This window comes from Limanda limanda, chromosome 13 (assembly GCF_963576545.1).
Source record: "Limanda limanda chromosome 13, fLimLim1.1, whole genome shotgun sequence".
Lineage (NCBI taxonomy): Eukaryota > Metazoa > Chordata > Actinopteri > Pleuronectiformes > Pleuronectidae > Limanda > Limanda limanda.
Genome location: NC_083648.1, coordinates 18186268 through 18209095, shown reverse-complemented (window position 1 = coordinate 18209095; position 22828 = coordinate 18186268). Strand labels below are relative to the sequence as shown.

General features: G+C 45.0%; 1 protein-coding gene across 1 annotated transcript; it reads left to right on the top strand.

Annotated features, from left to right (window-relative positions):
- Positions 1 to 270: 270 nt before the first annotated feature.
- Positions 271 to 22772, top strand: LOC133018096 (TSC22 domain family protein 2-like). Its single transcript, XM_061084399.1, has 3 exons — positions 271 to 2704; positions 20589 to 20640; positions 21058 to 22772. Exons 1-3 carry the CDS (start codon positions 954 to 956, stop codon positions 21421 to 21423), a joined length of 2169 nt encoding a protein of 722 aa, XP_060940382.1. The 5' UTR covers positions 271 to 953; the 3' UTR covers positions 21424 to 22772.
- Positions 22773 to 22828: the final 56 nt, after the last annotated feature.

Genomic DNA, 22828 nt, shown 5'->3' with positions numbered 1-22828 from the left:
ATTTAGGACTTTGCAGCACAGAAGCATGACACTAAAATAGTAAAGAGTAAAGAGCACTTAACACTATCAGTTTTATAATTTGACATAGACAACATACAAATTTGTTCACTCTCCTCGTGGTTGCGTGCGATTTGCATTTTTCAAACGGTTCCCTGAAGGCAGCGCGAAGGGCGATTCACAAACGCTCGGCACGTAATCCCCCTTGCGCAGCAGCCCGCCTACCCAGCATTCAGCGCGGCCGCATACAACATAGAGCCATCTTGTCAGTAGTGACTGCGGGAGGGAGGTGACTGTGGGCGCTGTTTAGATCCTCGTTCTTCTCCAAGCGTGAGGGTTTAACTCACTTTCCTTCCTTCGACCGCACTCAGCTTCACCGCGGAGCCGAAACGGGAGGACTTCCGGCCGGGGAAGTGTGCGGGCACGACGGACTGCTTTCTGGAAGATGTCTCGCATACTTGTTCCGACGTAGGGGGAGTGTGCAGCCGCCAGTAGGCTCGACTTGCTAGCTAGCTGTGTGAGTGGAGGGCTGCGGGCCCTCCTCAGCCTCGGCTAGCTCCTGCAGCTGGGCGACACACCGTGGGACAGCGGCCGCCTGACAACTGCACAGCCGGGGTGTGAGCAGGCCGGCCCGGACCCACCGGAACCCCCCGGGCTCGACCCCCTTACCGGCGCTGGCTCGGGCGGCTGGTAGCGGCGTCTGAACTCGCATCCGCCCGGACAAGAAGACACGGGAGTACGGCGCTGCGCTACGAGCTCATGAAACGAAACGGGAGACCCAGAGAGGAAGAGGGATGGCGCAGATTCATCTCGATTACAGTTGAGTGAAACAGATGAAAGTGTGCTCTCTAACATGATCTAAGCTGCTGCGGCTGCAACCAGCTCGTCCCCTTTTCCCGCGGAGGATAAACATAGACATACCGGTGGGGGGAGAGACTCGGAATCCGGCTCTCAACATGTCGAAAATGCCGGCCAAGAAGAAGAGCTGCTTCCAGATCACAAGTGTGACTCAGGCCCAGGTGGCGGGGATCGGTGCCGCGGACGACACGGAGAGTCTGGACGACCCGGACGAGTCCCGGACCGAGGACGGCTCGTCGGAGATTTACGACGTGTCCCGGGCCGAGTACGAGCCTGCGTGTGACAGGAGCTCGTCCGAGGAAGCGCTGAACAACGCCGGAGAGCCGGAGGCGATCGGCGCCGTGGCCCCAGCTCACATACCTCAAGCCGGTCACCTGTCTGCGCTGTCAGGCACTTCCGCGGGGGAGTTCCGAAAAGTGCCGGGCTCAGCTCAAGGTGGCCAGCAACCCACTGGTTCACCCAGCATCCCTCAGCCGGGAGCAGGGCATCACCAGCCTGCTCCGGCACCCAGCGTGCCAGCCAACCCATCCCACCCTGCTGCGGTGACCACTTCAGCTGCTCCTCCTCCTCCGGCCACCTCCACGGTGAGCTGCACGTCACGCTTCAGGGTCATCAAGCTCGACCACGGTACTGGAGAGCCCTTCCGGAGAGGCCGCTGGACGTGCACGGAGTTTTATGAGAAGGACTCTGAGAGCTCTGGAGTCGGAAGGACTGTAGACAGCATCAGGCATGCCAGTGCCACACTGGACCCTGCTGCAGACAGGGACAGTGGGCTCAGCCTCACCGGGGGCTCCGTGGCGTCCTCAGGTCAGGGCTTGGGCTCCGTGGCTGATGCTTCTCTCCCATCATCCCGCATGCATTCAGCGGAGACACTACCGCAGCAGCAGCAGCAGCAGCAAATCCACCATCAGAACTTCAGACAACAGCCTACTGCTGCTCCGGGTCAGCAACCAGTGGGAGGTCTCCAACCCTCTGCCCCACAGAGTGTGCTGCCAGTCGGACTAAATGGCCTGCCTCTATCTGGTGTCATCCTCCAGAAGACCTCCATCATGCCTCCCATAGCCCAGCCCAGCACTTACTCTCCTCCGCAGCACCAGCTTCCCATTGGCCACCTCTTGACCGGCCAGCCATCTGGACTGTATCAGAACCAGACGGAGTACTATCAGCAGCAGCACGCTGCTTCCATGCAGCCCGGGCTTTCCACCAGCCAGGCCCTCCCGGTGTCCGGATTGCAGCCTGGGAGCCAAGGGCCTGCTTCGGTCATTCCTCCAACCTCTGGAGGAGCGTCTGTCCCAAGTCAGGTGGGAGATCTTGTCGGAGCAGGAGGGGGATCCCTGACCACTGGACAACCAGCTCCGGGACACCTGCAGCAGCAGAATGTTGGAATGGGAGGTGTCGCTGGCTCCATGCTGGTTGGTGGATCCATTCTCCAGCAGCAGACCGTGAGTCCGTACGCCCCCGCTGGACAGCCTCAGCCCCACGGCCTCCACCCTGCATCCTCCAGTGTACAAAACGTGCCTGTCATGGCAGTGGGCTCCAGTGTGCCCCCCACTGCGCCCACCGCTGTGCCCAGTGCCTCCAGTGCAGCCATGCCAAATGTGACAGCTTCCAGTTTGCCTCTGGGTCAGATACCCCACAATATGACTTCCCTGGTGCTGGGGGCGCAGGGTCTCCCAGCACCTGGATTTGGACAGGTGGAGGGGGGCGGTGGTCTCGTCAACGCACAGTCTCCCGTGGTCTCCGGGAAAGAACCGGTGAAGCCCTTCATGCCTGAGGGCCTCCAGCTCACCACTCCAGCTGTCAACAGCCTGTTTGGAATCCACATACCTGTCGACGGGGAGGAGGACAGGTAACCATTTTCCAGATCTGATTGTTTACAGTTCGAAAATTCTCATCTGGGTTCAGTATCATCATCAGATGTGTCATCAATAACTCACACAACGTGATCAATGGCATACAGGCAGTGTCAGGGAACAGAGGGTTCTGACAGCTGACATGATTTGTCTGTTTGCTTTGATCCCGAGAACGTAGAAACCCATAGTGAAGGCAATGGCTTACGTAGTGTTTGTCATTCAGCTTGTCAGATGGGCCCTAAAGGAAGTGATGGGGGAAGCGTGTGAGTAGAGGGAAGAGAAAAGTAACACAAAAGAAGGAAATGAAAAAAATGTATAGTCTCTCATTAGGCACTAAAGGAGTAAGTGGAGGGCTGCACAGTGGAGGAAAACACCTGTGGCTTCCTCAGTGCATGCAGCAGCTTGTTAAACACACACATGACCTATGTCATACCTTCATTCCCTTTGTGTGAGGATGTGTGTTTGTGTTGTGTGTGTGTTAGTGGTGGGGGAAAAAAACGATTCTGTTCAGTATCGCGATATTTTGCGCCCGGGATTATATCGATACTGTAGCACAAAGTATTGCAATATTTAAAATTATATATGTAACAGTCCCTGGCTTGCAAAGCATGACGAGGATAGTTTCAGAGTTTAAAAGATACCGAGTGTGTATGCGGAAAGGATGTTCTCTACTGCAGGAGATATAGTAACGGCCCAGAGGAGCACTTTAACATCTGAGCATGTTGACCAACTCCTTTTTCTGAACAAAAATGCCAATATTCCCAAATGAATTTAACATTTTGGGTCATGAGCTTGCAGGTCTCAATTTGATTGAAGCTCTAGGTTACTCTTATTTATATGATTGAGCTCAGTGTTCATGTGAGAGGTCTCCTATTCAGAAAATAATAACAAAGGTCCTGTGTCCTGAATGTTCAACGACAAAGTTTTTGCACTTCCCTTTCTTAGTTTTTGCACTTCAGTTAATGTGTAGAAGACAATGTTGTTTACAGAATTAAATGTGACATTTGAAGTGAGTTGAGCAGTCTTATTTTCCTCATTTTTTGTAATGCCTTTGAATAATATTGGGGACATGATTCACAATAAATCGCAGAATCGAATCGCAATATTTGCAGTATCGCAATATATCACACAATCGCAATACTATTGAATCGTGGCCCAAATATCGCAATACTATTGAATCGTCAATTTTTTTTCCAATTCCCACCCCTAGTGTGTGTTATAGCATTTTGTTGCAGGTCTTAGGTCTCCAGCGCTGTTGTCCTCCCACTTATCCGTCCCCTCCAGGACAGTGTCGGATGGGACGGCCTTGGCTGCACACATCAACCATGCGTCGCTGGTTGTTCAGTGTGTGTAGAGCTCACTCAGCTTTCCATTTTATTCTCGGGCTTCTCCTGGCCACTCTGCGGACGTGTTGCATGCCTGACCTTCTAATAAATGAGCTCCTGCTGTGGAAAAGATGTTGTAATACAAACACAGGAGAGCGCTTGGGTTTGTGTTGCCACTTGTATGATATCATGGTTTCCACTTGTTGCCACATCAGGTGGCCCTGAGGAAAGTCTTTAAAGAGTATCTCAGATTAAGGAAAACCTGCTGACTGTAATCCACATCAGACATGGTATACGGGTAGGAATTAAAGCACCTACAAGGAGTTTTTAATTGGTTATGAAATGGTCTTATTTAAACAGCAAATGAGACGAGCAGGAAGAGATAGTTATTTTTATATAAACTATTCTCTACTAACAATGTCTGTGGTAGGGACGGATTACTCACGAGGTCAGAACAACGATTTACGGCAGTCGACTGGAAAAGCCTCTGGTTAAGTGGAGGGAGAGGAAACAACACAAAACAGAATCTTTATTTTTATAAGTATTTTGATCTTTGATCCCCCCCTTTGTCGCGCTTTGTTTGTTCGTTCGCCCAGGAATCGCTCTCTCAGACTGCATTCGGAGCAGAGAGAGACAGGGGTCTGACAAGAGGATGTAAACTGATGCAGTCCTTGTTTCTTGTTATATAATTACAGTAAATCAATCCAAAGAGACCTGCACTCTAGTACATATAGATAATAAGACATGTTATCACTGTGTTGCTGTCAATTAGGGGATATGACATTTGCTTCCTTTCCAATCTAATCTTCTCTCAATTCCTGAGTTTCAGCTCTTTGTCTCACTTGCAGTGGAGGCCACTCGCGAGCGGAAATGACGCAGTGCCTGAAATCTCTGTGGTTTCCATTAACAGTCTTCTGACTGCAGAACACTGGCTCGGCTTTACTACACATGTGGTTGGATAATAGACATGAATTAGATATGTTTCAGTTTGTTATGAGCACATCCGGGAAGCTTCCTGTTTGTGCTCGGTGTGTAAAATCCATGTGTCAGAGGCAACTGGACACTTTAGACCACTTAGAGACAAGAGTTTAAGTTCTGTTAGCGTACACTTTCAGTATTTACCGCACATGATATCTTTTGATTTATACAACACCTCAATCAATGTGAAATTCACTTTATTCCCTAAAAGTTCCGTTTTTTCTTGGTGCAAAATGAACACACCAAAAATACTCGTTTTGGTGTGTTCCTTTGTAAAGACAAATACATTTCATTCAAGCAACTTGTGTCATTTAGAACAGTATTTATGTTTGTGACAGTGCTCCTGACTTCAGGCTGTACAGTACCCACGTGTTGCTTGTGAGAAGACCCAGCTCCCGGGCTGATAAGAGCGGGGGTCTCTCACGACAGCCGAGCACTATCAGACATTGAGCAGTAGTCTTTCCACTGTGCCCACAATGTGCCGATAAGCGACCTGACAGTGGGGTGTGTCGGCAAACTGTTCTTGTCACATTGTGGCCTTTTTTCTTTTGCAATGCACGCTTACTGTATATCCTGTGTAGGCCCCTTTGGATGTATAGGAGGAACACCCACTCCCTCTGTTCTTCACTCACCGCCCGAGCTGGCATTAGCTGTTGTTTGATGGTGTTTTCATTTTCTTACCACTGGTGCAGCACCAGTGCTTTGTACCTACCACCACCCCACAGACTGACTGACAGACAAGGCAGGGCAGTTGTTCACGTACAGCTAAGGTGCTGAATGACATTTCTTTGCAGCAGCAACTGTGGTACGTGCACTGGAGGTGGAGGAAGCTGCAGAGTGACTTGCAGGCATGTGAGCTATGCTCCATACAACCCTTCCTCCCTCCCAGCTTTTTTTTCTTTTGTCTCTTGCTTAATTTCCACATTTCCTCACCACTGTTTATTTTGTCTCCCCAGCCCCCCACCCACCACACACACGGCACACAACAAAAACACTCACATTTTATCCTCAAATGGACGACTTCAGCAGCTACAATATATCATCTGTGTATGTACACGCATGCAGCCGCTCGTGATTTAACAGGGTGAGGACTTCAAATAAGTTCCACGACCTGGAACTAACTCTGGGCCATTTGTAGGAGCCAATGTTCGTCCCTTTGATCCTCCACTCAAAACAGATATACACTCGAGACTGAATTTGATGTTCTCATACTTTGAATATCATCTGCTCAGCTTAATGTTTCCTAGATTGCTTCAACAACTCAGGGCATAAAACAACATCGTTGGGTTGTCATAATGTCGGTGTTGCTCCGATTTTTGCCGGATAATTTGCATGAATGTAATGCATCTGTGGTCTGTGTATAATTGTAGTCATGCCGGGGTAGAATGGTTTATTGGCCCTGCATATCGGGAGCTTATGTAAAATTGTACTCCTCAGGCTGAAAGGGGCAGGGGGGGTTGAGCAGTTAGTGCCACTGTGAATTGAGGGACTGTCTCTGTGTGGGTGGATGAGGGGGTGTGTCGTTAAAAGGGGATGGGTTGACTCCGCTTGTGCTCTTGCAAAACTATCCATGCTGCGGCTGAGTGGGTTGTGGGGCTCTCTCTGAGGAAAGCTGCGTGGCCGTGCAACAGTTTTGGACAAACTTGCCAGTTTAGTCGTTTCTAGTCATGGCGGAGTTGTGTGGGTGTAGGTGAGGGGAAGAGAGAGTGTGACACAGAGACAACATATACCACAGGGTCTTTCCCCTCCCCTCCGCGACCTCTGGCGTACTTCTACATCCTGTTTTCAGTCCGCCCCTCACACTGCCACCTTCTATTCATTTAATATTCCTTAGCTCACTCCACGCTTCCGCAATGAGGCTTTCTGGTCATATCATATGACTTTTTGTGGGCACACTTCATCCAGAGTGCCTCACAGGGGTAGAAGTGAACACCTATCTCAATCACAGTTCTAAACCTGGCCTTCCACCATTAATGCCGTAATACCTCACTGCACCAAATTGAGGATCTGTGCACAAGCACTGAATATAGCAGTAGTATAATTAGTCATCTTCTGCTCTTTCCTGAACTCTGTACCTGCTCACTGTGTATGGTTTGTGTGTCTTTGTCCACTTTTTCATCATCTGTGAACCCAGCATTCACTTAGCCCTGAAACTATTTTAAAGAGAAAGTTTTTAAAAATGTTTTTCAAGCCTGTGTCTGTAGGATTTGCTTCAGTCATCACCTGTGGAGGCCCTCCATTGTTCTCAGAAGAACATCAACTCCAAGACGTTAATGGCCTGTTTAACTGGGGATGTGCTGTACTGTAGATAAGCTAACTGAGAATGTCCTTGTTATCAGGATTTTTGGAAAGTGACACTTATGTGACGTGAAGGATTACTAACAACACCATATTTCTACTGTCTTGGCTTTTCACTGGCTGGGGAGAAACCACTTATTGTTAATATAATAACTTATGATTAACTTTCTATAAATTCATTTTTTGTTTCTCACTTATTTACTATTCTTAAAAATCTGAAACATATTCTTACACATAGGTTATTTAAGCATAAATATATTTCTTCAATTATGTTCTTTCAACTACTTACCTGTTGTTTGAAAAATAACCCAGAATTAATGTGAAATTAATGCAGAAATGTGTAATATATTGATTTACCTATAAATGTAGTTTATTTGGTGTGTATGGAGATAAGTATGGCCTAACACCAAAGCCGCACAAGACACATTGGCACTTTTTGTCAAATAGTGCAAAGATTAGGCAAATCAGACAAATATTAATAACAGATTTAAAAGCAATTTGTTCTTGTGATGAGCCACAAGAAGGATTAAAGTCATTGTTTTGCGGATAACTTGCAGCTGTAATACAATCACAATATTTGTTTTGAGAAGGAGGAATCCAGAGCAGGAAAGGGGCTTTGAAAAAAGCAGAAAACAAGATGTTTGTCTCATGCTTGTGCTTATACTACTCCACTAATATGCGATTGTACTCCTTTAACACTGTCAGACTCACAATGGACAGTAAACCAAAAAAAGGAAACCGCATTGATGCAGCAGTACAAGATATAATCTCTTTCATTCCACACATTCTTCCTCCTCTAAAACCTGGCACCTACAGTACCCATAATGCAACGCTATGTTCAGCAGTGTGTTTCAATTTTAAAGTGTGCTATGCTTATAGCGGCTAGCGCAGCTGAGATGAGGAGGGACCAGACTACAGAGGTCTGCTAAGATCACTTCTTTCTCCCCCAGATTGTGTTTTTTCAATTCCAGATGTGTAGTTCTCAGATCCAACTGACACTCGCTCTGAAACAACAACAAGCTTTTACAAAACTTGTTTTATACACAGTGAGAATTTGTAAATAAAGTGAAAGGCTCACTGTAGTTTCTCTCACTTTCTATCTTGCTCACTCAGTTTCTCACCGTAGCTCTCCAGTTTTTGGTTCTGGGACGTTCGCTGTATATTGTTTGTTGAAAGTAGTTTCTGGTCTTCTCAGGGTTTGTATTTTAATGCTCGCTTGTAGCCTTAAAGTATTTTTTACGCAACACTTTTGTCAGCTAGTTTAAACCCTGAAACTTCTTGGGGGGCTTCCAAGATACTTCTTGGAAGCCCCCCTCAAATACCTAGAAAGTATGGACTCTATGGAGAACAATGGGCCACGATCCAGAAGTTGAACAAGATTCCTTCGGTCGTCATAGCGGTAAAGATCTTTATGTCCCTGGCACTCATCATGTGCTAATCTCTCCCCCAGTGGCCATACAGTATTCAAGCAGTGTCTCTGAGTGCTCCCTGTACTCCATCTCCCCAGCCTGCAACCCATAACCCGCTGAAGGAAACTCCCAAAGGGCAGCTGGAATCTAAATATTTTTGACCTACTTCTGCGCTGTGACAGATGGATTGATGGTGCTGAGAACCTGAAGCCTCGAAAGCAGCAACCGTGAGCGTTTAGGCTACGTCATAACTGTTTCATAGGTTTTTGTTTTTAAATTGATTATTGTAATTATATTTAAGCCTGGCATTCACACTACTTAAGAGTTCTACAGCACCTTGAACAGAGACTTTTGGAAATGCTACTGGTACCATTTTTATTTTTGAAAAGTCGGGGTCAGCGTTTCAGTCTAGAAGTACAGGAACTGAGACTTTTTATAAACAATCACCAACTTTTCCTCCTTGGTTGGTTCTTATTTGTTGTGACTTGACTACTAGGGCAGGAGCAAAGTGTTGTGACCCCTAACTTTCAGTAAAAGCTCCTTGTTCTTTCTCTTCACCATTGCTTTTTCTTATTTGTAGTTTTTTCTACAACTATGCAGCCTACAGCAGATAAACAAGTGGCTTCCAGTTTACAACAGCATGGCATGACCAGTGAATGTGAAGGGTCATGTGATATATGGATGTTTTACTGTGGACTGAGATTATTCTTACACAGGACTAAAACATATTTCTTGAGATCATTTTTGTTTAATAACCTCTCCCTTGTTGGTGTCTACAGTATCCAGTTATACTGCTTTACTCCATAATTAGGTAAATGCACGTTTCATGAATGCGACTAGACCTGCTAAAAACACGATTGACTTCCTTTCCATAGCCAGAAGAGGAATTCACCTTTCTGTTCGGTTCCCCAGTGCGTCATGTTCGATGTCACAAAGGCGCTGCCTTGCCAAATTACCGTTTTCCCCTGGGTGTCTAGTTTGCATCGCTGCCGATCAGAGCCAGAGCCGATTTTAAAACCTGTGTCTGCAAAGTCATTTGACATGGTAGTAAAAGCCGATTGTATCCTTTCCCATTGCACCAGTGGAAAAGGGGCTTTAATCATCCCTCAGCCCATTTGCCCCAGCACAGCAGAATGAGAGGGTTTGGACTGAATACTTGTTGTTTTATGGTATCTCCATCGCCTCAAGTGTAGCACATGCTTGAGGTCACCACAACAACATAATGCAAAAGTACAAATCTATTTTGACACCACATGTTTTCTGTGTATTTACCTCTCTCCTCTTCATTTCTACTGCTTTCCTCCAACCCTCCCCCCCGCTTATCAATTAAGGCTCGTGTGGGTTTTCATGTGCTCAAATGAGTTTGTGTGGTTATCAGAAGGAAATAACCGTGAACCTGAACTTTTGACACAGCAGCTGGTTTGTAGCACAGGCACACTGAAGGAAAAGCCATGTGTCATGCTGCGGCGAGATGTGTGATAGCAACCAGCAAGAATTTACCAAAAGGTTATTTTTGTCTGCTGTCAGGTTATAATTTTTGCTTCAGGGTACTGTCGGGCAAAGCCTGGGCATGTGCAGCCAGCTATGGAGTTTGTGTCAGGTTAGCTTATGTGCTCTGAGAGAGTGGTTCAGAAAAAGAAAAGGGACTTTTTCTTCTGTTATGTGTTCCCTCTTTCTGTCCGCCTCACACTCCATACTCTGGGGTTTATGGGGGGAAACGGCTCGACTGCCGAACGCACTGACTAGTTGGTTTACAAAGAGGTGCTTTCATAGATGGATATTGACATGTTTCATTTTAGAGTTACAAAGAGCGCCATTGAGAGCTGAGTGTTTGCTACTTGAAAACAGGGAATGATGACTCCTCCAGTTCTTACCTCTTTCATGAAGAGGCTGCTGGACTCCAAGTCATCTGACCTCGATGATTTCAGCCCGTTGCTCACTCGCTGGCACAGAGTAAAGGCCGTGGCCAAAAACAGAGGCTTTTCTGTGGAGGTGTGCGCTCGCACACATGTGCAGAGGTTTTTCTTGCACCATTGGCCGCAAAGTAAAATTAAGCAGGAGGCATGGGAGGAGGATGTGAGAGTGTTTAGTCATGAGGTAATGTGACAAAGGGAGTTTGTGCCACAGATTTCTAGGAAAAGAGCCTGGGCTGCTATAATGTGCACACACATGCTGTAAATCAAATTCCCAATTCCCCTGTGCTCTCTTGCTCTCTCTCACTCTGTGTGTGTGTGTAAGAGCTTTGTGTTGGCTCACTCCTCTGTGTGCATATGGTCATGTCAGTGTGCGTTTATATTTGTTTGTATAATCCCGAAGAAAAGCACTACGTTTTGAAAGGCACAAGCTGGGTGTAGATAAAGTGAGGGTCAGACTGGAGTTTCCTCTCCCCTTCCCAACATACCTCTTTTTGCATGGAACATCATATACTTGTAGCTTATGGATTGCAGTATAGATCCTAATGCATTTCTTGACGCGAGGGTATTAAAAAAAGTAACTGTAAGCAGTTTCCCTCTTTTTTTCAGCTTGTATTTTGAAAACAACTTAAACATGGGTAAGTGCCACCAGACTTTCGGTGATTGGCCTTAGGGAGGACTTTCAACTTTATGAAGCTGTCCCCACCGTTTGAACACACATTCCTGCGTTTAGGTCAAGACTCCCCCTTTGCTTCGCTGATTGAATGTCCTATATGTTGCAGTGAAACCTAAGAGCTTTTTCTCCAGCCAGTTCAAGCCCACATGTTTTGTGCGGTGGAATGAAGTTACGTAAGGAAACCTTTCTAGGAATCATAACTTCAGTTTTTCTTTTGCTGTTTCAATTCTGCCCTATCTCTGTCGTCTCTCCCTTTCCCTGAATCTGACACAGGAACCCCTCCAAGGCTTTCTACCAGGCCTTCCAGTCTGGCAGCAGATTAAGAGACTCAAAGGCTCACAGTGATAGGTACCGTACTATACTGGAATGGACTGGACAGGCCTGCAAGAGTGTAATAACGTGTGCTGTGTTTAGTAGCAGTGAGCCTTGCTCTTACACGTGCATGGATTGAGAATGGAAACAAAGCCTGGCAGCAAGCACAGGATTGGCCAATCGTCTTCTCAGCCATATCTCTGTCGCTCTCTCTCTCTCTCTCCTGTTTTCTCTCAATCTCTGTCAGGTTTTTTTCGACTGCCTCCTTTTGTAACGTTATAATTTTGCCTGCGTCGCTTCAGAATCCAGGTTTGTTTACAGCCTTGGTGTCATTTCCATTTGTTTGGACACATCTCTAACGTCTTATGCACCAGTGTAATTGCTGAGATCTCGGGCTGCAGAGACAAACAATCAAATGGAGAAAGTTAAACAGATTGTAAACAGGTCTAATCCAATAACGGGCGCAGCTAACGGTTATCTTGCAGCAAGCTATGCAAGGTCGCCCAGAAATCCCTTTTCCACAACAACGTCTTATCGTTCCTCGTGAGGGATCAAGAGAGCGTTTGGTCAAAAAATGTCCCAAATTTCAAAAGAAACTGCTGATAAAAGTTTTTCAAAGGGAGGTTTTTAAATTACTCCTGTTGTTGGACCAACAGTCCAACACCAAAATAAATTCTGTTTACAGTGACATTGAAACTGACCTAAGATATGTTGAGTCATATTAACCATTTGTTAGCTAATAATATATCGGAATTGACGTTTGTAATTGACTATCATGAAAATCTACGAAAGAAATGGAAACTAATGTGATTCCATCCAATACTCCTATGAGAATGTGAGGAGTTGGTTTACTGGTGGAGAGGTAGATGAAGTAATTAAATGAGCACCAGTCAAATCCTAACTTACGAAAACAACTTAGAAAACAGGATGCAAACAGAACTGGAGAGTGGGTGGAGTTTTTCATTAATAAAGAAACTGTCTGAGGATAAATTTGAGGTCTAAACTTGTTACTTTAAAAAGGGCTTTACATTTTTCTTAACGCCTGCTATGGACTTGCCCTGAAATGGACGACTGGTCTTGTTGAGAAGAAGAAGCTGCAACTGGCGTAACTATGAGGTTGGACTTATAACGCCAAGTTACTACAGACTTAGCTTGAGACCAGGCATTAGACCAGTTGGTGCAACCAGCCACTATTGATCAACTAATCCACTCATTGACTAAACGTTTCAGCTCTCAACCCAATTATCTAATTTACCATACCTGTATTTGGAATCGCAAACAGAATTCTCACAGTATGCATATTCTAATTGGTCTTTGTAAAGAAAAGCTTAAAACAAAAATTCAAATAACATGATGACAGTTGAAGTAGGAAGTAGTTTAGGGACTAGTTTTAAACAGGCTCTTGTGGTTTATAATTCGCTTGAATTCTCACTTGAAGTTATGTAATAAAGCAAACAAGACACACAATGTCTGGTCATATGAATGTTAATGTTTGTTTAAGCCCTTGTGGAGATGTTAGTCCCTGTTAATTCATTAAGTAAAAAGTAGTTGTTCATTATTTAAATCTTGAGCACCAGTTTTTATTCAGTTACATTTCTAAGTTATGTTGGATTATTACATGGATAGAAGACCCTGTAGTACGTGGACTCACACAGACACCAACATGTAAAAACTCTCACCCTGTCGCTGTATAATGAGCCTGAGCGTATTCATAGTGCCTTTTACAAAAATGAAAAGGGAAGCACAAGAAACCATATCCAAGTGACAGGAAATGAAACAGATTTTTGAGAAATTAACAGCTTACACACCATCACCAGTCACCGAGAAATACACGCACAGACACATAAAACACACAATTATTTGTCCATTTGCTGCCCAAGCTGCATACAGGTAAATCAATGTTGTGATGTCATGAGCTACACTGGCAAGTGCCTCCAGACACAATATCTGATTGACTTTAATTCACTCTCAATGTTTGGCTAGTTCCAGTTCCACTCTCAGGAGGCATCATACTAGTGAACTGGCACCAGCAGGGCTGATATGAGCCACATGCTTCACTTCTTTTCTTTGTTTTGTGTATTGCTGTTGTGGATTCACTGTTATGCCAAGGGCTGCTTTTGTTTCCATGGAAGCAGAGATAACCAGTGCTTTGTTGAAGACTGTTTGGCAGATATTGATAATGGCCTCAGGAGTTGACCCTAAGTCTGTTTTATTCAGCTTAATTTAGGATCATGTTTGAACCAACCAGATTAAGATCTGAGTGATATTTGGGCAAAAGTAGAAATCCACTATGACTTTTTTACAGGTCCTTTTCTTCATAGCTTTTAAAAAGTCATACATGAACTTACTTTTTTAATGAAAGATCTCCGCAAGGGTCGGCTATGTAATAAAACCTCTCCCGCAATGTTTAGAAAATTATATTAACAGTAAAGTATGTATATGCAGAAATCTGTCTGTCGACAGCAAATATTTGTTAAATCTCCCTATAAAGTATTTAACTCTACACTAAGTATATCATCATATGATTTTTCAGCCTCACTAAACGGCTCCAAAAGTGGAACCGTGCAAGATTGTCAAAATAAAAGCCCCCCGCTCAGAATCCTTGTGGGTCACTTGGCACATGTGCCTTGCATAGGACCTTTTCTAGTATGTTATTTTCAAAATGTACATGTTTTTCTAATATTCAGGGATCCAAGCATTGAAGGTTAACAGTACTATAACCAAAACCATATTGGTGTTGGATTTTCATGTTGACATTTTTTATGTGTAACCAGCGGAGACTGCAACCAGCCAGAAACAGTCCAGTACATAATCAATAACATGGAGTAGTTTTTCCACTTCTGTTTTTATACAGACTAACAAACATGATTTAGGATGATCATTTGTGCACTTTAGAGATGCTGGTATGTGTGTTTTTTCAGCTTTAGACAGAGCCAGGCTAGCTGTTTCTACTTATTTCCAGTCTTATGCTAAGCAAAGTTAGCCCACTGCTGCAATAGCTTCATATTTAGCGTACATACTTGAGCAGAGTCAATCTTATCATTAAAGGTTTGGCAATAAAGCAAACAAGTGGATATCAAAAATTGACGGCAAAAGGCTACCAAAACAAAACTGCAAATTGACACCAATGTTGAGATCTTTAGAACTACTAACTTTTAATGTAGATTACATGAAACAAATCAGATTCTCACAGACTATCAATGTATGTGGACCAACGACAGAAATCATTAAAAAAAAACATTTTGTTAGGACCACACTCAGTAATTACTTCTCTGTTTGCTCTCCTTAAGTTTTGTTTGTGCAGATGCAAATAAATTTGATTAGACTGTGTTAATTGATCACATATACTGCTTCCTTATAATCGACCAATGTCGTGCAATTCAGATTTTTCATGCACGCTCGCCTGTAATTATATCACTTCCTATGTTTAGTCTCTGCTGGTTAACTTCCTGCATGCAAAGCTGTGTAACGTGACATTGACAGTGGGAGGTGTTGGATTAAATGGAAGTACATATGCTCATTTTAGTGTGAAAAATAGTTTTTTCTGTAAACAGCTACATGCCCAGATAGAAAACAAGATCCAGATTGATAAAGAGCAGAGTTAATGCTTTACAATGACAAGCGTTGCATTGCAGGTGCCATGGTTCGACTGACTTGTGCACCTGCTGTCCTTGGGCAATTGATCAGACTTTCCCTGGTAATCCCTGAACTTGTTTCAACATGTCTCAGCCAGGTTGACTTAAACAGTCTTAGCGTTGTTCTTCCCGTGTAGCTTTAGGAAACCTGCTACTCTTGAATATGCCAGCAGCTCTTCCAGAGTCAAGGAATGACAACAATTCAGCTGAGTTAGTCACCGTTGCCCACAAACCTTTCTGCCTCAAATGGACTTTTTATAGACATTCCTACTTTACAGCTCCAGCACTGTATGGGGAAAGAGCCAAACTCTACCCGGAGCCTATAGACGTCAGTTCAGTTAACTGAAGGTGAAGTTTACATAGGCGTTGGTTGCATAATCAGTGTAAGAGTAAGTTCAAACCCTCATTAGCATTCTTTTTTATCTCAGCCCAGCCCTGAGGCTTGCAGGTCCTGACCTAACTCGCATCACCAGATCTATAGTGTTTGTTTTCTAACGCTGGAGAAACGGAGGAGGCCGCTTCACCACACGTTCAACGGCTTTTGTTTTGTAGTCCGACGCTACTCTACATAACAGCTTCTTGACTTGGACTTGAGATCCAGAGGCTTAAACAAGTTCATGTGCACCGGGAGCCAGGCACACTCACTATTGAGCTCCAAAACACTACTCACTCATGCTGCGGCTTCCAAAATCTTCCCCCAGTGCCAGTTGTTACTGGAAGTTGTACTTGGAATACCAGATGGTGTCCTAATATGGCTTTGCCTTAATTGTTGTTCCTGCTTGTTTCAGGGTAACTAGTGCATTTACAGCTGAAGTAAAGAGAAGCTGCCTGAAAACTTCATGACTTAACAAAGTCATCTTTACCCACTTTGACTTCAGGATGCAGAACTACAGTTTATCACCCAGCTCTGGGCTTCGTGGAAATCTGCCTTGCACACTCTCAGAGAAGCATTATTGTGTTATTGATGTTTTCCTGTCTCCATAGTTACAAATCTATCTCTGGCCTGTCACATGTCCTGACGCTGACGGTACACTCGGGGGCTCTTGAGTTTTCCTCTACTGTTATTCACTTGTTGTTCATCCCACCTCACTGTTGCCTCCACTGAAACCAGCTGGAGGAAAAGCTCCAGAGAAAATGCTTCACGGCATTAAAGGAATTCAGTGATTTGTCCTGGTCATTAGGACTATTGGCTTCAACACAGCATTGTATTAAAGCTTAGACGACAATAGAACTGCAAATAGTCCGCAACTGCTCTGATAATAAATTTGTTTAGTGAATTCCTGGTTTCGTCTTTAAAGAAAAGTTCAATTAAAGTTTCAATTTTAAACTAGGGCTACGTTGTAGCACTAACGGGCCCGAGCACACGCGCGTTTCAAGTCTGTCGCGGTCGGGGAAAAGACAGCGTTCGATGACCAAGCGCTCGTCTCCGCGTTGCATGGGTTTTTTTGCACTGTGGCAAGGATAAACGCTTCACTTCCTGTAGCCAGCAGGTGGCGCTGTGATTTTAAGTCATGGTGTCTCTGTAGATGTCATCAGGTCGCGACTCTTGTCTTACATGCTTAGTTTGGACTTGATTGAACCAAATATGCCTGAGATACAGAAGCTCGTGTTTCGATGGCGTGTAATCAAACTTTGACGCCAGGCTACGGTCACAGGGAAAGACGAAATGTTAAAATTCCAATAACTTTAGATCTCCATCTTGTTGTGAAGACACTCATCTTAATTTTAAGTTGATCTGATGAAAGCCCTACGACAAGTATGTCAAAGTAAATATGCTGAATATGGCCAAAATGGCCACCAAATCCAAAATGGCGGGCTTCCTGTTTACTCTAACATATCTATCCAAGAGACTTATTTCTTTGTCATGAAAAGACACATGTCCCCGTCGATTTTCGTAGCTGTAGGCCAATCATAGTGCCAGGGCTGCCCTTTAGGGGGCGCTAGTCAGTTATTTTGCCACGCCCATTCCTTAAACCCATCTGACAGCTTTCAGGGGGGGGCTGTTGACACACACATGTAGTTTGAGGGAGATTGAACCTTGAACACGGAAGTTATAGCAATTTCGTGTGTCATGGCGAGTTGATGAACTTTGATGCCACGCCATTAATATGGCGTTTGACGAAAAGTCACAGTAATCTTATATCTTCATTATCAATCCCTTGAGACCCATTCGCCACAGTTTGACATGGTTGCGCAAAGTGGATGAGGAGAAATACTTCCAAGTGTAAGACGTACAAAAAACAAGACATTTCCTGCTGCCACCAGGGGGCGCTGTGCTTTTAAGTCACGATTTCTGTGTTTATGTCTTTGGGTCACGACTCTTGTCTTATGTGTCTAGTTTGGACTCGATTGGACCAAATATGTCCGAGATACAGACGCCCGTGTTTTGATGGCGTTTAATCAAACTTTGACGCCAGGCCACGGCCACACGCTCTGGTGAAAAGTTGATCTTTTGATAACTTTAGATCTCCATCTTGTTGTGATGACACTCGTCTAAATTTTAAGTTGATCCGATGAAAGCTCTACGACAAGTACATCAAAGTAAAAATGTGGAATATGGCAAAAATGGCCACTAAATCCAAAATAGCGGACTTCCTGTTGCGTTTTTCATAATGCTCCAAGAGGCTTTCTTGTGCGTCTCGTCATGATACACAATTTTCTTTATTTTCGTGAGGAACGGTTAAAGCTAACTGAGGGGGCTTTCCGTAGGTGGCGCTGTTGAGCTATTTTGCCACGCCCATTTCAAATTACTCCAGAATACGTCAATTTCCACCACTCTTTAATTTACTGCAAACTTTAGAAAGTTTTTGAGCATGGGAAAGCTCTCAAAAAGCCCTTTCACTACGCTCAGAATAATCCTTTCAATTTCAATAGGGCCTCCCACCGTTCCGGTGCTCGGGCCCTAAATACAATCTTAAACTTAAACAAGTATGACTAGGACTGTTGAAATCTTTCAGCAACTTACAAACTGTATATTCCCATCTCCTGAAGCCACCTCCACCTGGTGGTTGGCTGCAGTATAGGTCTTAAGCCCGCCTTCTTCAAAAAGTGGTTTTAATTTGTTAGTTGATTTTATAAAAACCTTGGAAACCGTCATGATGGACCGCTGAGACTGACTCATGATTGGTCGAGCATGTATTGGTGGGTTCGATCCCCCTTTACTGCCCAGACCTCTGGCTCCACATGCACAACATGGCATTGATCATACCTAGGATATTTTGGCTTAATTTCTTGATAGTGGGAGGAAGGGGAGATGTGTAGTCCATCTTTGTATACTGGTCGTGATTGATTTTACGTATGTAAATCAAGTGGAGAGCATATGAATCTTTAGAGAACATGTCAGATTCAAGTTATTACAAATCTGCTCTCTATTTAACAGCTAAATAAAAAGGTCAGATTCAAGCAGGTGATTACTGATGACTGCATGACTGATAACATCAGGTCTGTACCACATGTATACATGTACATGCAAGAAATACTGCACACAATGTAAAGATTTAGTTGATAGAGGCATGTTTTGTCTGGTGAAGCAACAAGGGTGTAGCGTATAGACTCCACTCAGTGTCTGCATTTTATAGACTGAGAGATTCCTCTGGGCACAGGCATGTTGAAACGTCCTGATAGGGAGGAGGACTATGGGAGGGTCTTTAAGTGACGCCTTGTCTGAATTAAACACACATTTAGGGTGAAGCTGAGGTTGATGCTGTTTTTCTTTCCATTTGGTTATGTAACAACTTGTGGTGGGGCTCATAGAATATGGTCTCTGAGGGGGAGACACAGAAACTAATTTAGCTCATGCTAGACGCTGTCATGTCGGACGGAGTAAGTAAGTCATGTGGATGTGAGTGACAGGGTTTCTTAGCAGTGGAGCTATGAGGAACATTCCTTCCCCCCGTACTGCCTGATGTAAATCAACTGAGTGCTTCCGCTGGCCTCACACACACAAATTGGATGGTGTGGAGGAACGGAACATTTTGTCCTAGGGGCTTCTTGGTCAACCTGTTCTCCACCACATACACCTTCCTACCACATGGTGGCATTGGTCTGTGCAACAAGGGGATGGTTTTCCATACTAATGACTGAGGAGAGTCTTTGAGTGTTCATGTTATACCACCATAAGGTTCTGTGGCTCAGATAAAATGCCATTAAATTATGGTCTAGGTGTTCAAGGTGTCCAGTGGATGAATCCTAGTGGTTAAACCTTGGATTACACCTCTACAGAGTAATTCAGTTATTGCGGTGGTCCATTGGATTAATTAAGAAAATAAATTGACCGACTGATTTATAATTTGAGAATTTATCACTATCCCACACTTTGCAATAGCATTAAAGAGACAGACGTATCAAAGATTTGAGAATAATTTAACATGTTATATCTACAAATTACTTTTTTTGTTTATTTGATTACAATATTATTGTATATTTGCCGTGGAGCAACCATCTGTTTGCTAATGTCTGACTGGATACATGAACTGTGTTAAATGCTTGTACTGGCCCCACCGGGCTTCCATACCGCCTCCCCCTGCAGCTGTAGGGTGCAGTTGCTTGAGTCACCGGTCAGCAGGAGGGGGGCGGGGCCAAGAATCATGTCAGACCCTCCCTCCGCCCCCCGTCACGCCCTCGGCCCCTGGGTTCATGTTTCACTTTTCTAAAAGCGGTCACCTTCGCTCCGTTAAATCGTCTCCGCGGCGCCGCGCCGGTCCTTTCTCTCCGCCGACACCGATGTGTCCACAGCCCCGGGCCGCGCCATGCCGTGCACGTTCTCCTTCAAGCCTGCGCGCTGCCCCGGGGCCCCGGCGGAGAGCGCGACCCCGCTGCTCGCCTACTACCGCACCCGCCGCAGGTAAAGCGCGCGGCCGCTGCTGCGCTCCGCGTGCACGCATCGGTAAAGTTAGTGATTGGGTCAGAGGGAAGAAGCTGAGTTATGGTCAGAAGCTGAGTCATGAGAAGAAGCCATGGTGGCTGCAGACAGTAGAGCAGTGTGTGGACTCTCTTTATTTCTCTGTCACCACACCTCCAGTGATAACTCTCTCTCTCACTGTATCACCCCTTCTGGAACCTGGTGTGTCTCCTGCAGCTCAGCCTCCGGCCTGCTCCTCCTGTGACCTGACCTACATCTGAGTTATAATATTCATGTTCGGACCCAACGATCGGTCCTGGATTCCTGTGGTTTGATTCACTGAGCTCTGATTTCTCATTTACTCTTTGGCTCATGTAGATCGTTGTTCTTTTTCATGATTTCTAGAGTTCTCTGATTATACTATCTGTCCAGGGAAAGACGAGCAACCTTATTAATTCTGCTTTCTAATACCTGTCTTCTCTTCCCCCCCACAGTGCCTCTGGAACCAATGTCGTTGCCATTGATAATAAAATAGAACAGGCTATGGTGAGTAATCCATTCACCCTTCATCTTACATTTCTTTAAATACAATTGTCTTTCTTTTAAATTGACAATGTTTGAAGTATACATTCAGTTACATGGAGGGGAAAGTAACATAACTGATTATTAACACATATTCTGTATTATGCTGCTGCATTAAAGTGAGTCTGGGCTTGTAGAATAAAAAGCACATGGCTGTCATGTCTGCCTTAACTTATCGTCATGCTCTAAGAGCCTTAGGGTCTTCAACTGCCATTTTTATCTTTTACCTCTACACATTAACCCAGTGAACACACGAGCAGCTGTAGCCTTGAACCGCCCTTTAACATGTTGCAACATGATAAATCAGCCTGCGTGTGACTGGTCGTCTTCTGGTTACATGCCGCTGAGTCATGTCGTGCCCTTGCTCCCGTCTCTCTTCAGGACCTGGTGAAAAGCCATCTGATGTATGCAGTGCGTGAAGAGGTGGAGGTCTTGAAGGAGCAGATCAAGGAGCTGTTTGAGAGGAACTCTATGCTGGAGCGGGAGAATGCCGTGTTGAAATCTGTGGCCAACAGCGAGCAGCTGTCTCAGCTGTCCACCCAGCCGGCCGCCAGCTCGGGTGCCACGCCTCCCCAGCAAGGACTCAGCCACCACCAGCAACAGGCCCTGCCTCCGCTTCAAGCTCTAGTTCCGCCACAGTCGCAGCCCCAGCTCCAGCACCAACCCAAACCCCAGCAGCTCCAGACTCAGCCCCAGCTCGACCCAGGCCAACAACAACAACTGCAACCCAATGTCACCTCTGCTTGAAGTGCATCTGCCCCATGCGACGCAAAAAGAGCATCTTCTCTACAGCTTATTACAGTTAGTGTATGTGAAAATAAAAAGAAGAAAAAAAACTTTGTTCTTCTTAGCCACCAGCTTGACCACAAAGTACAGTGCTTGTGTGTATGTGTGTGTGCGTGAGGGTGAGTTAGCAAGGACGTGTGAATTTGGTGTTGGAATGTGTATGCATCTGTACTGTGGGCCTTTCCAGTGTTAATGCAATCATCAAGAGAGACCGAGACGGAGAGACTTGGACAGAGGAAGTGTGTGTAGAGAGAGTGTGTAGAGACAGAGTGTCCGGGGAAGGTTGGGCTGGTTTCATCGTGTCGGGTCGGCCGCTGGTTCCGGGCTCATACAGACCACGTCATGTATCGGACCGGGCCTCGGAGACGACCTACGACTGGACCTGAAGTCTGCTCTGCCTGCGGGTGTTGGAAAGGGAGGAGTACACCTCACATAAGGAACAAATGAGAGTGATTGTCAAAAAAAAAAAAAAAGAGTGATTATTTTTTTAAACAAGACAATTGGGTGGGTAAAGAGTTATTTTTAGCCTTGCTGTTTCATGTAAAGTAAGAAGTGGGAGAGAGAGTCTGTTTTTCTTTTTTGAGCGCCACATCGCTGCCGTTACTTTCACATCATGTCCATCTCTGGCATCGCTCTTCAGAGTCTTACTGTCAAGTGTTTTATTTATTACGGGGCTGCTATTTTCATTCATGAACAATTATCACGAAAACCAGTAGCCCTTTGACTTCGTTCCTCTTTTCTTTTACAGTGTTCAGCAGATTGGCCACATGTCCCAGGGGGCAAGGCTTTATATTGGGCAAGAGTGTTGCCAAAACCAATTCTGACAAATGTTTAACACTAACTCCGAATTTTGGGCTGCGATCGCCTGTTCAGAGCTCCAGTCCAGATCCAGAAGGTACATTTGTTTAGTATAAAGCATCATAACTCCTGTCGACAGCAAATCTAAACGTGAGCCTGCACACACAACATTTGAAGATTCGATTGTCTGTAGTTTATATAAAAGTGAATTAGTATTGCCACACCCCCCATCATTGTTCCTCCATTGTTTTTCCTGAGGGGGGCATGGGGGGAAAAGCTGTGAAATCATTCATCCTACTTTGTAACCAAAGATGCAAAGCTGTGTAAATGGATTATTTTTAAATGCACACATGTATTTTTGTTTTTCGTTTTGTTACTTCCTCTTTCACAGAATCTTTTTTTGTTGCTGTTCGGCATGTTCTGCATGAGCTGTAATCTTCAAACCACTTTCTTACCTCATTTTTATTCAGCACTCTTATTGTAAGATAGTCTGTGAACAGTGTAAATGGGGGGGGGGGGGGGGGGGGTAAAAAAAAACCGATGTGGCACCGAAAGAAAAAAAAAACCC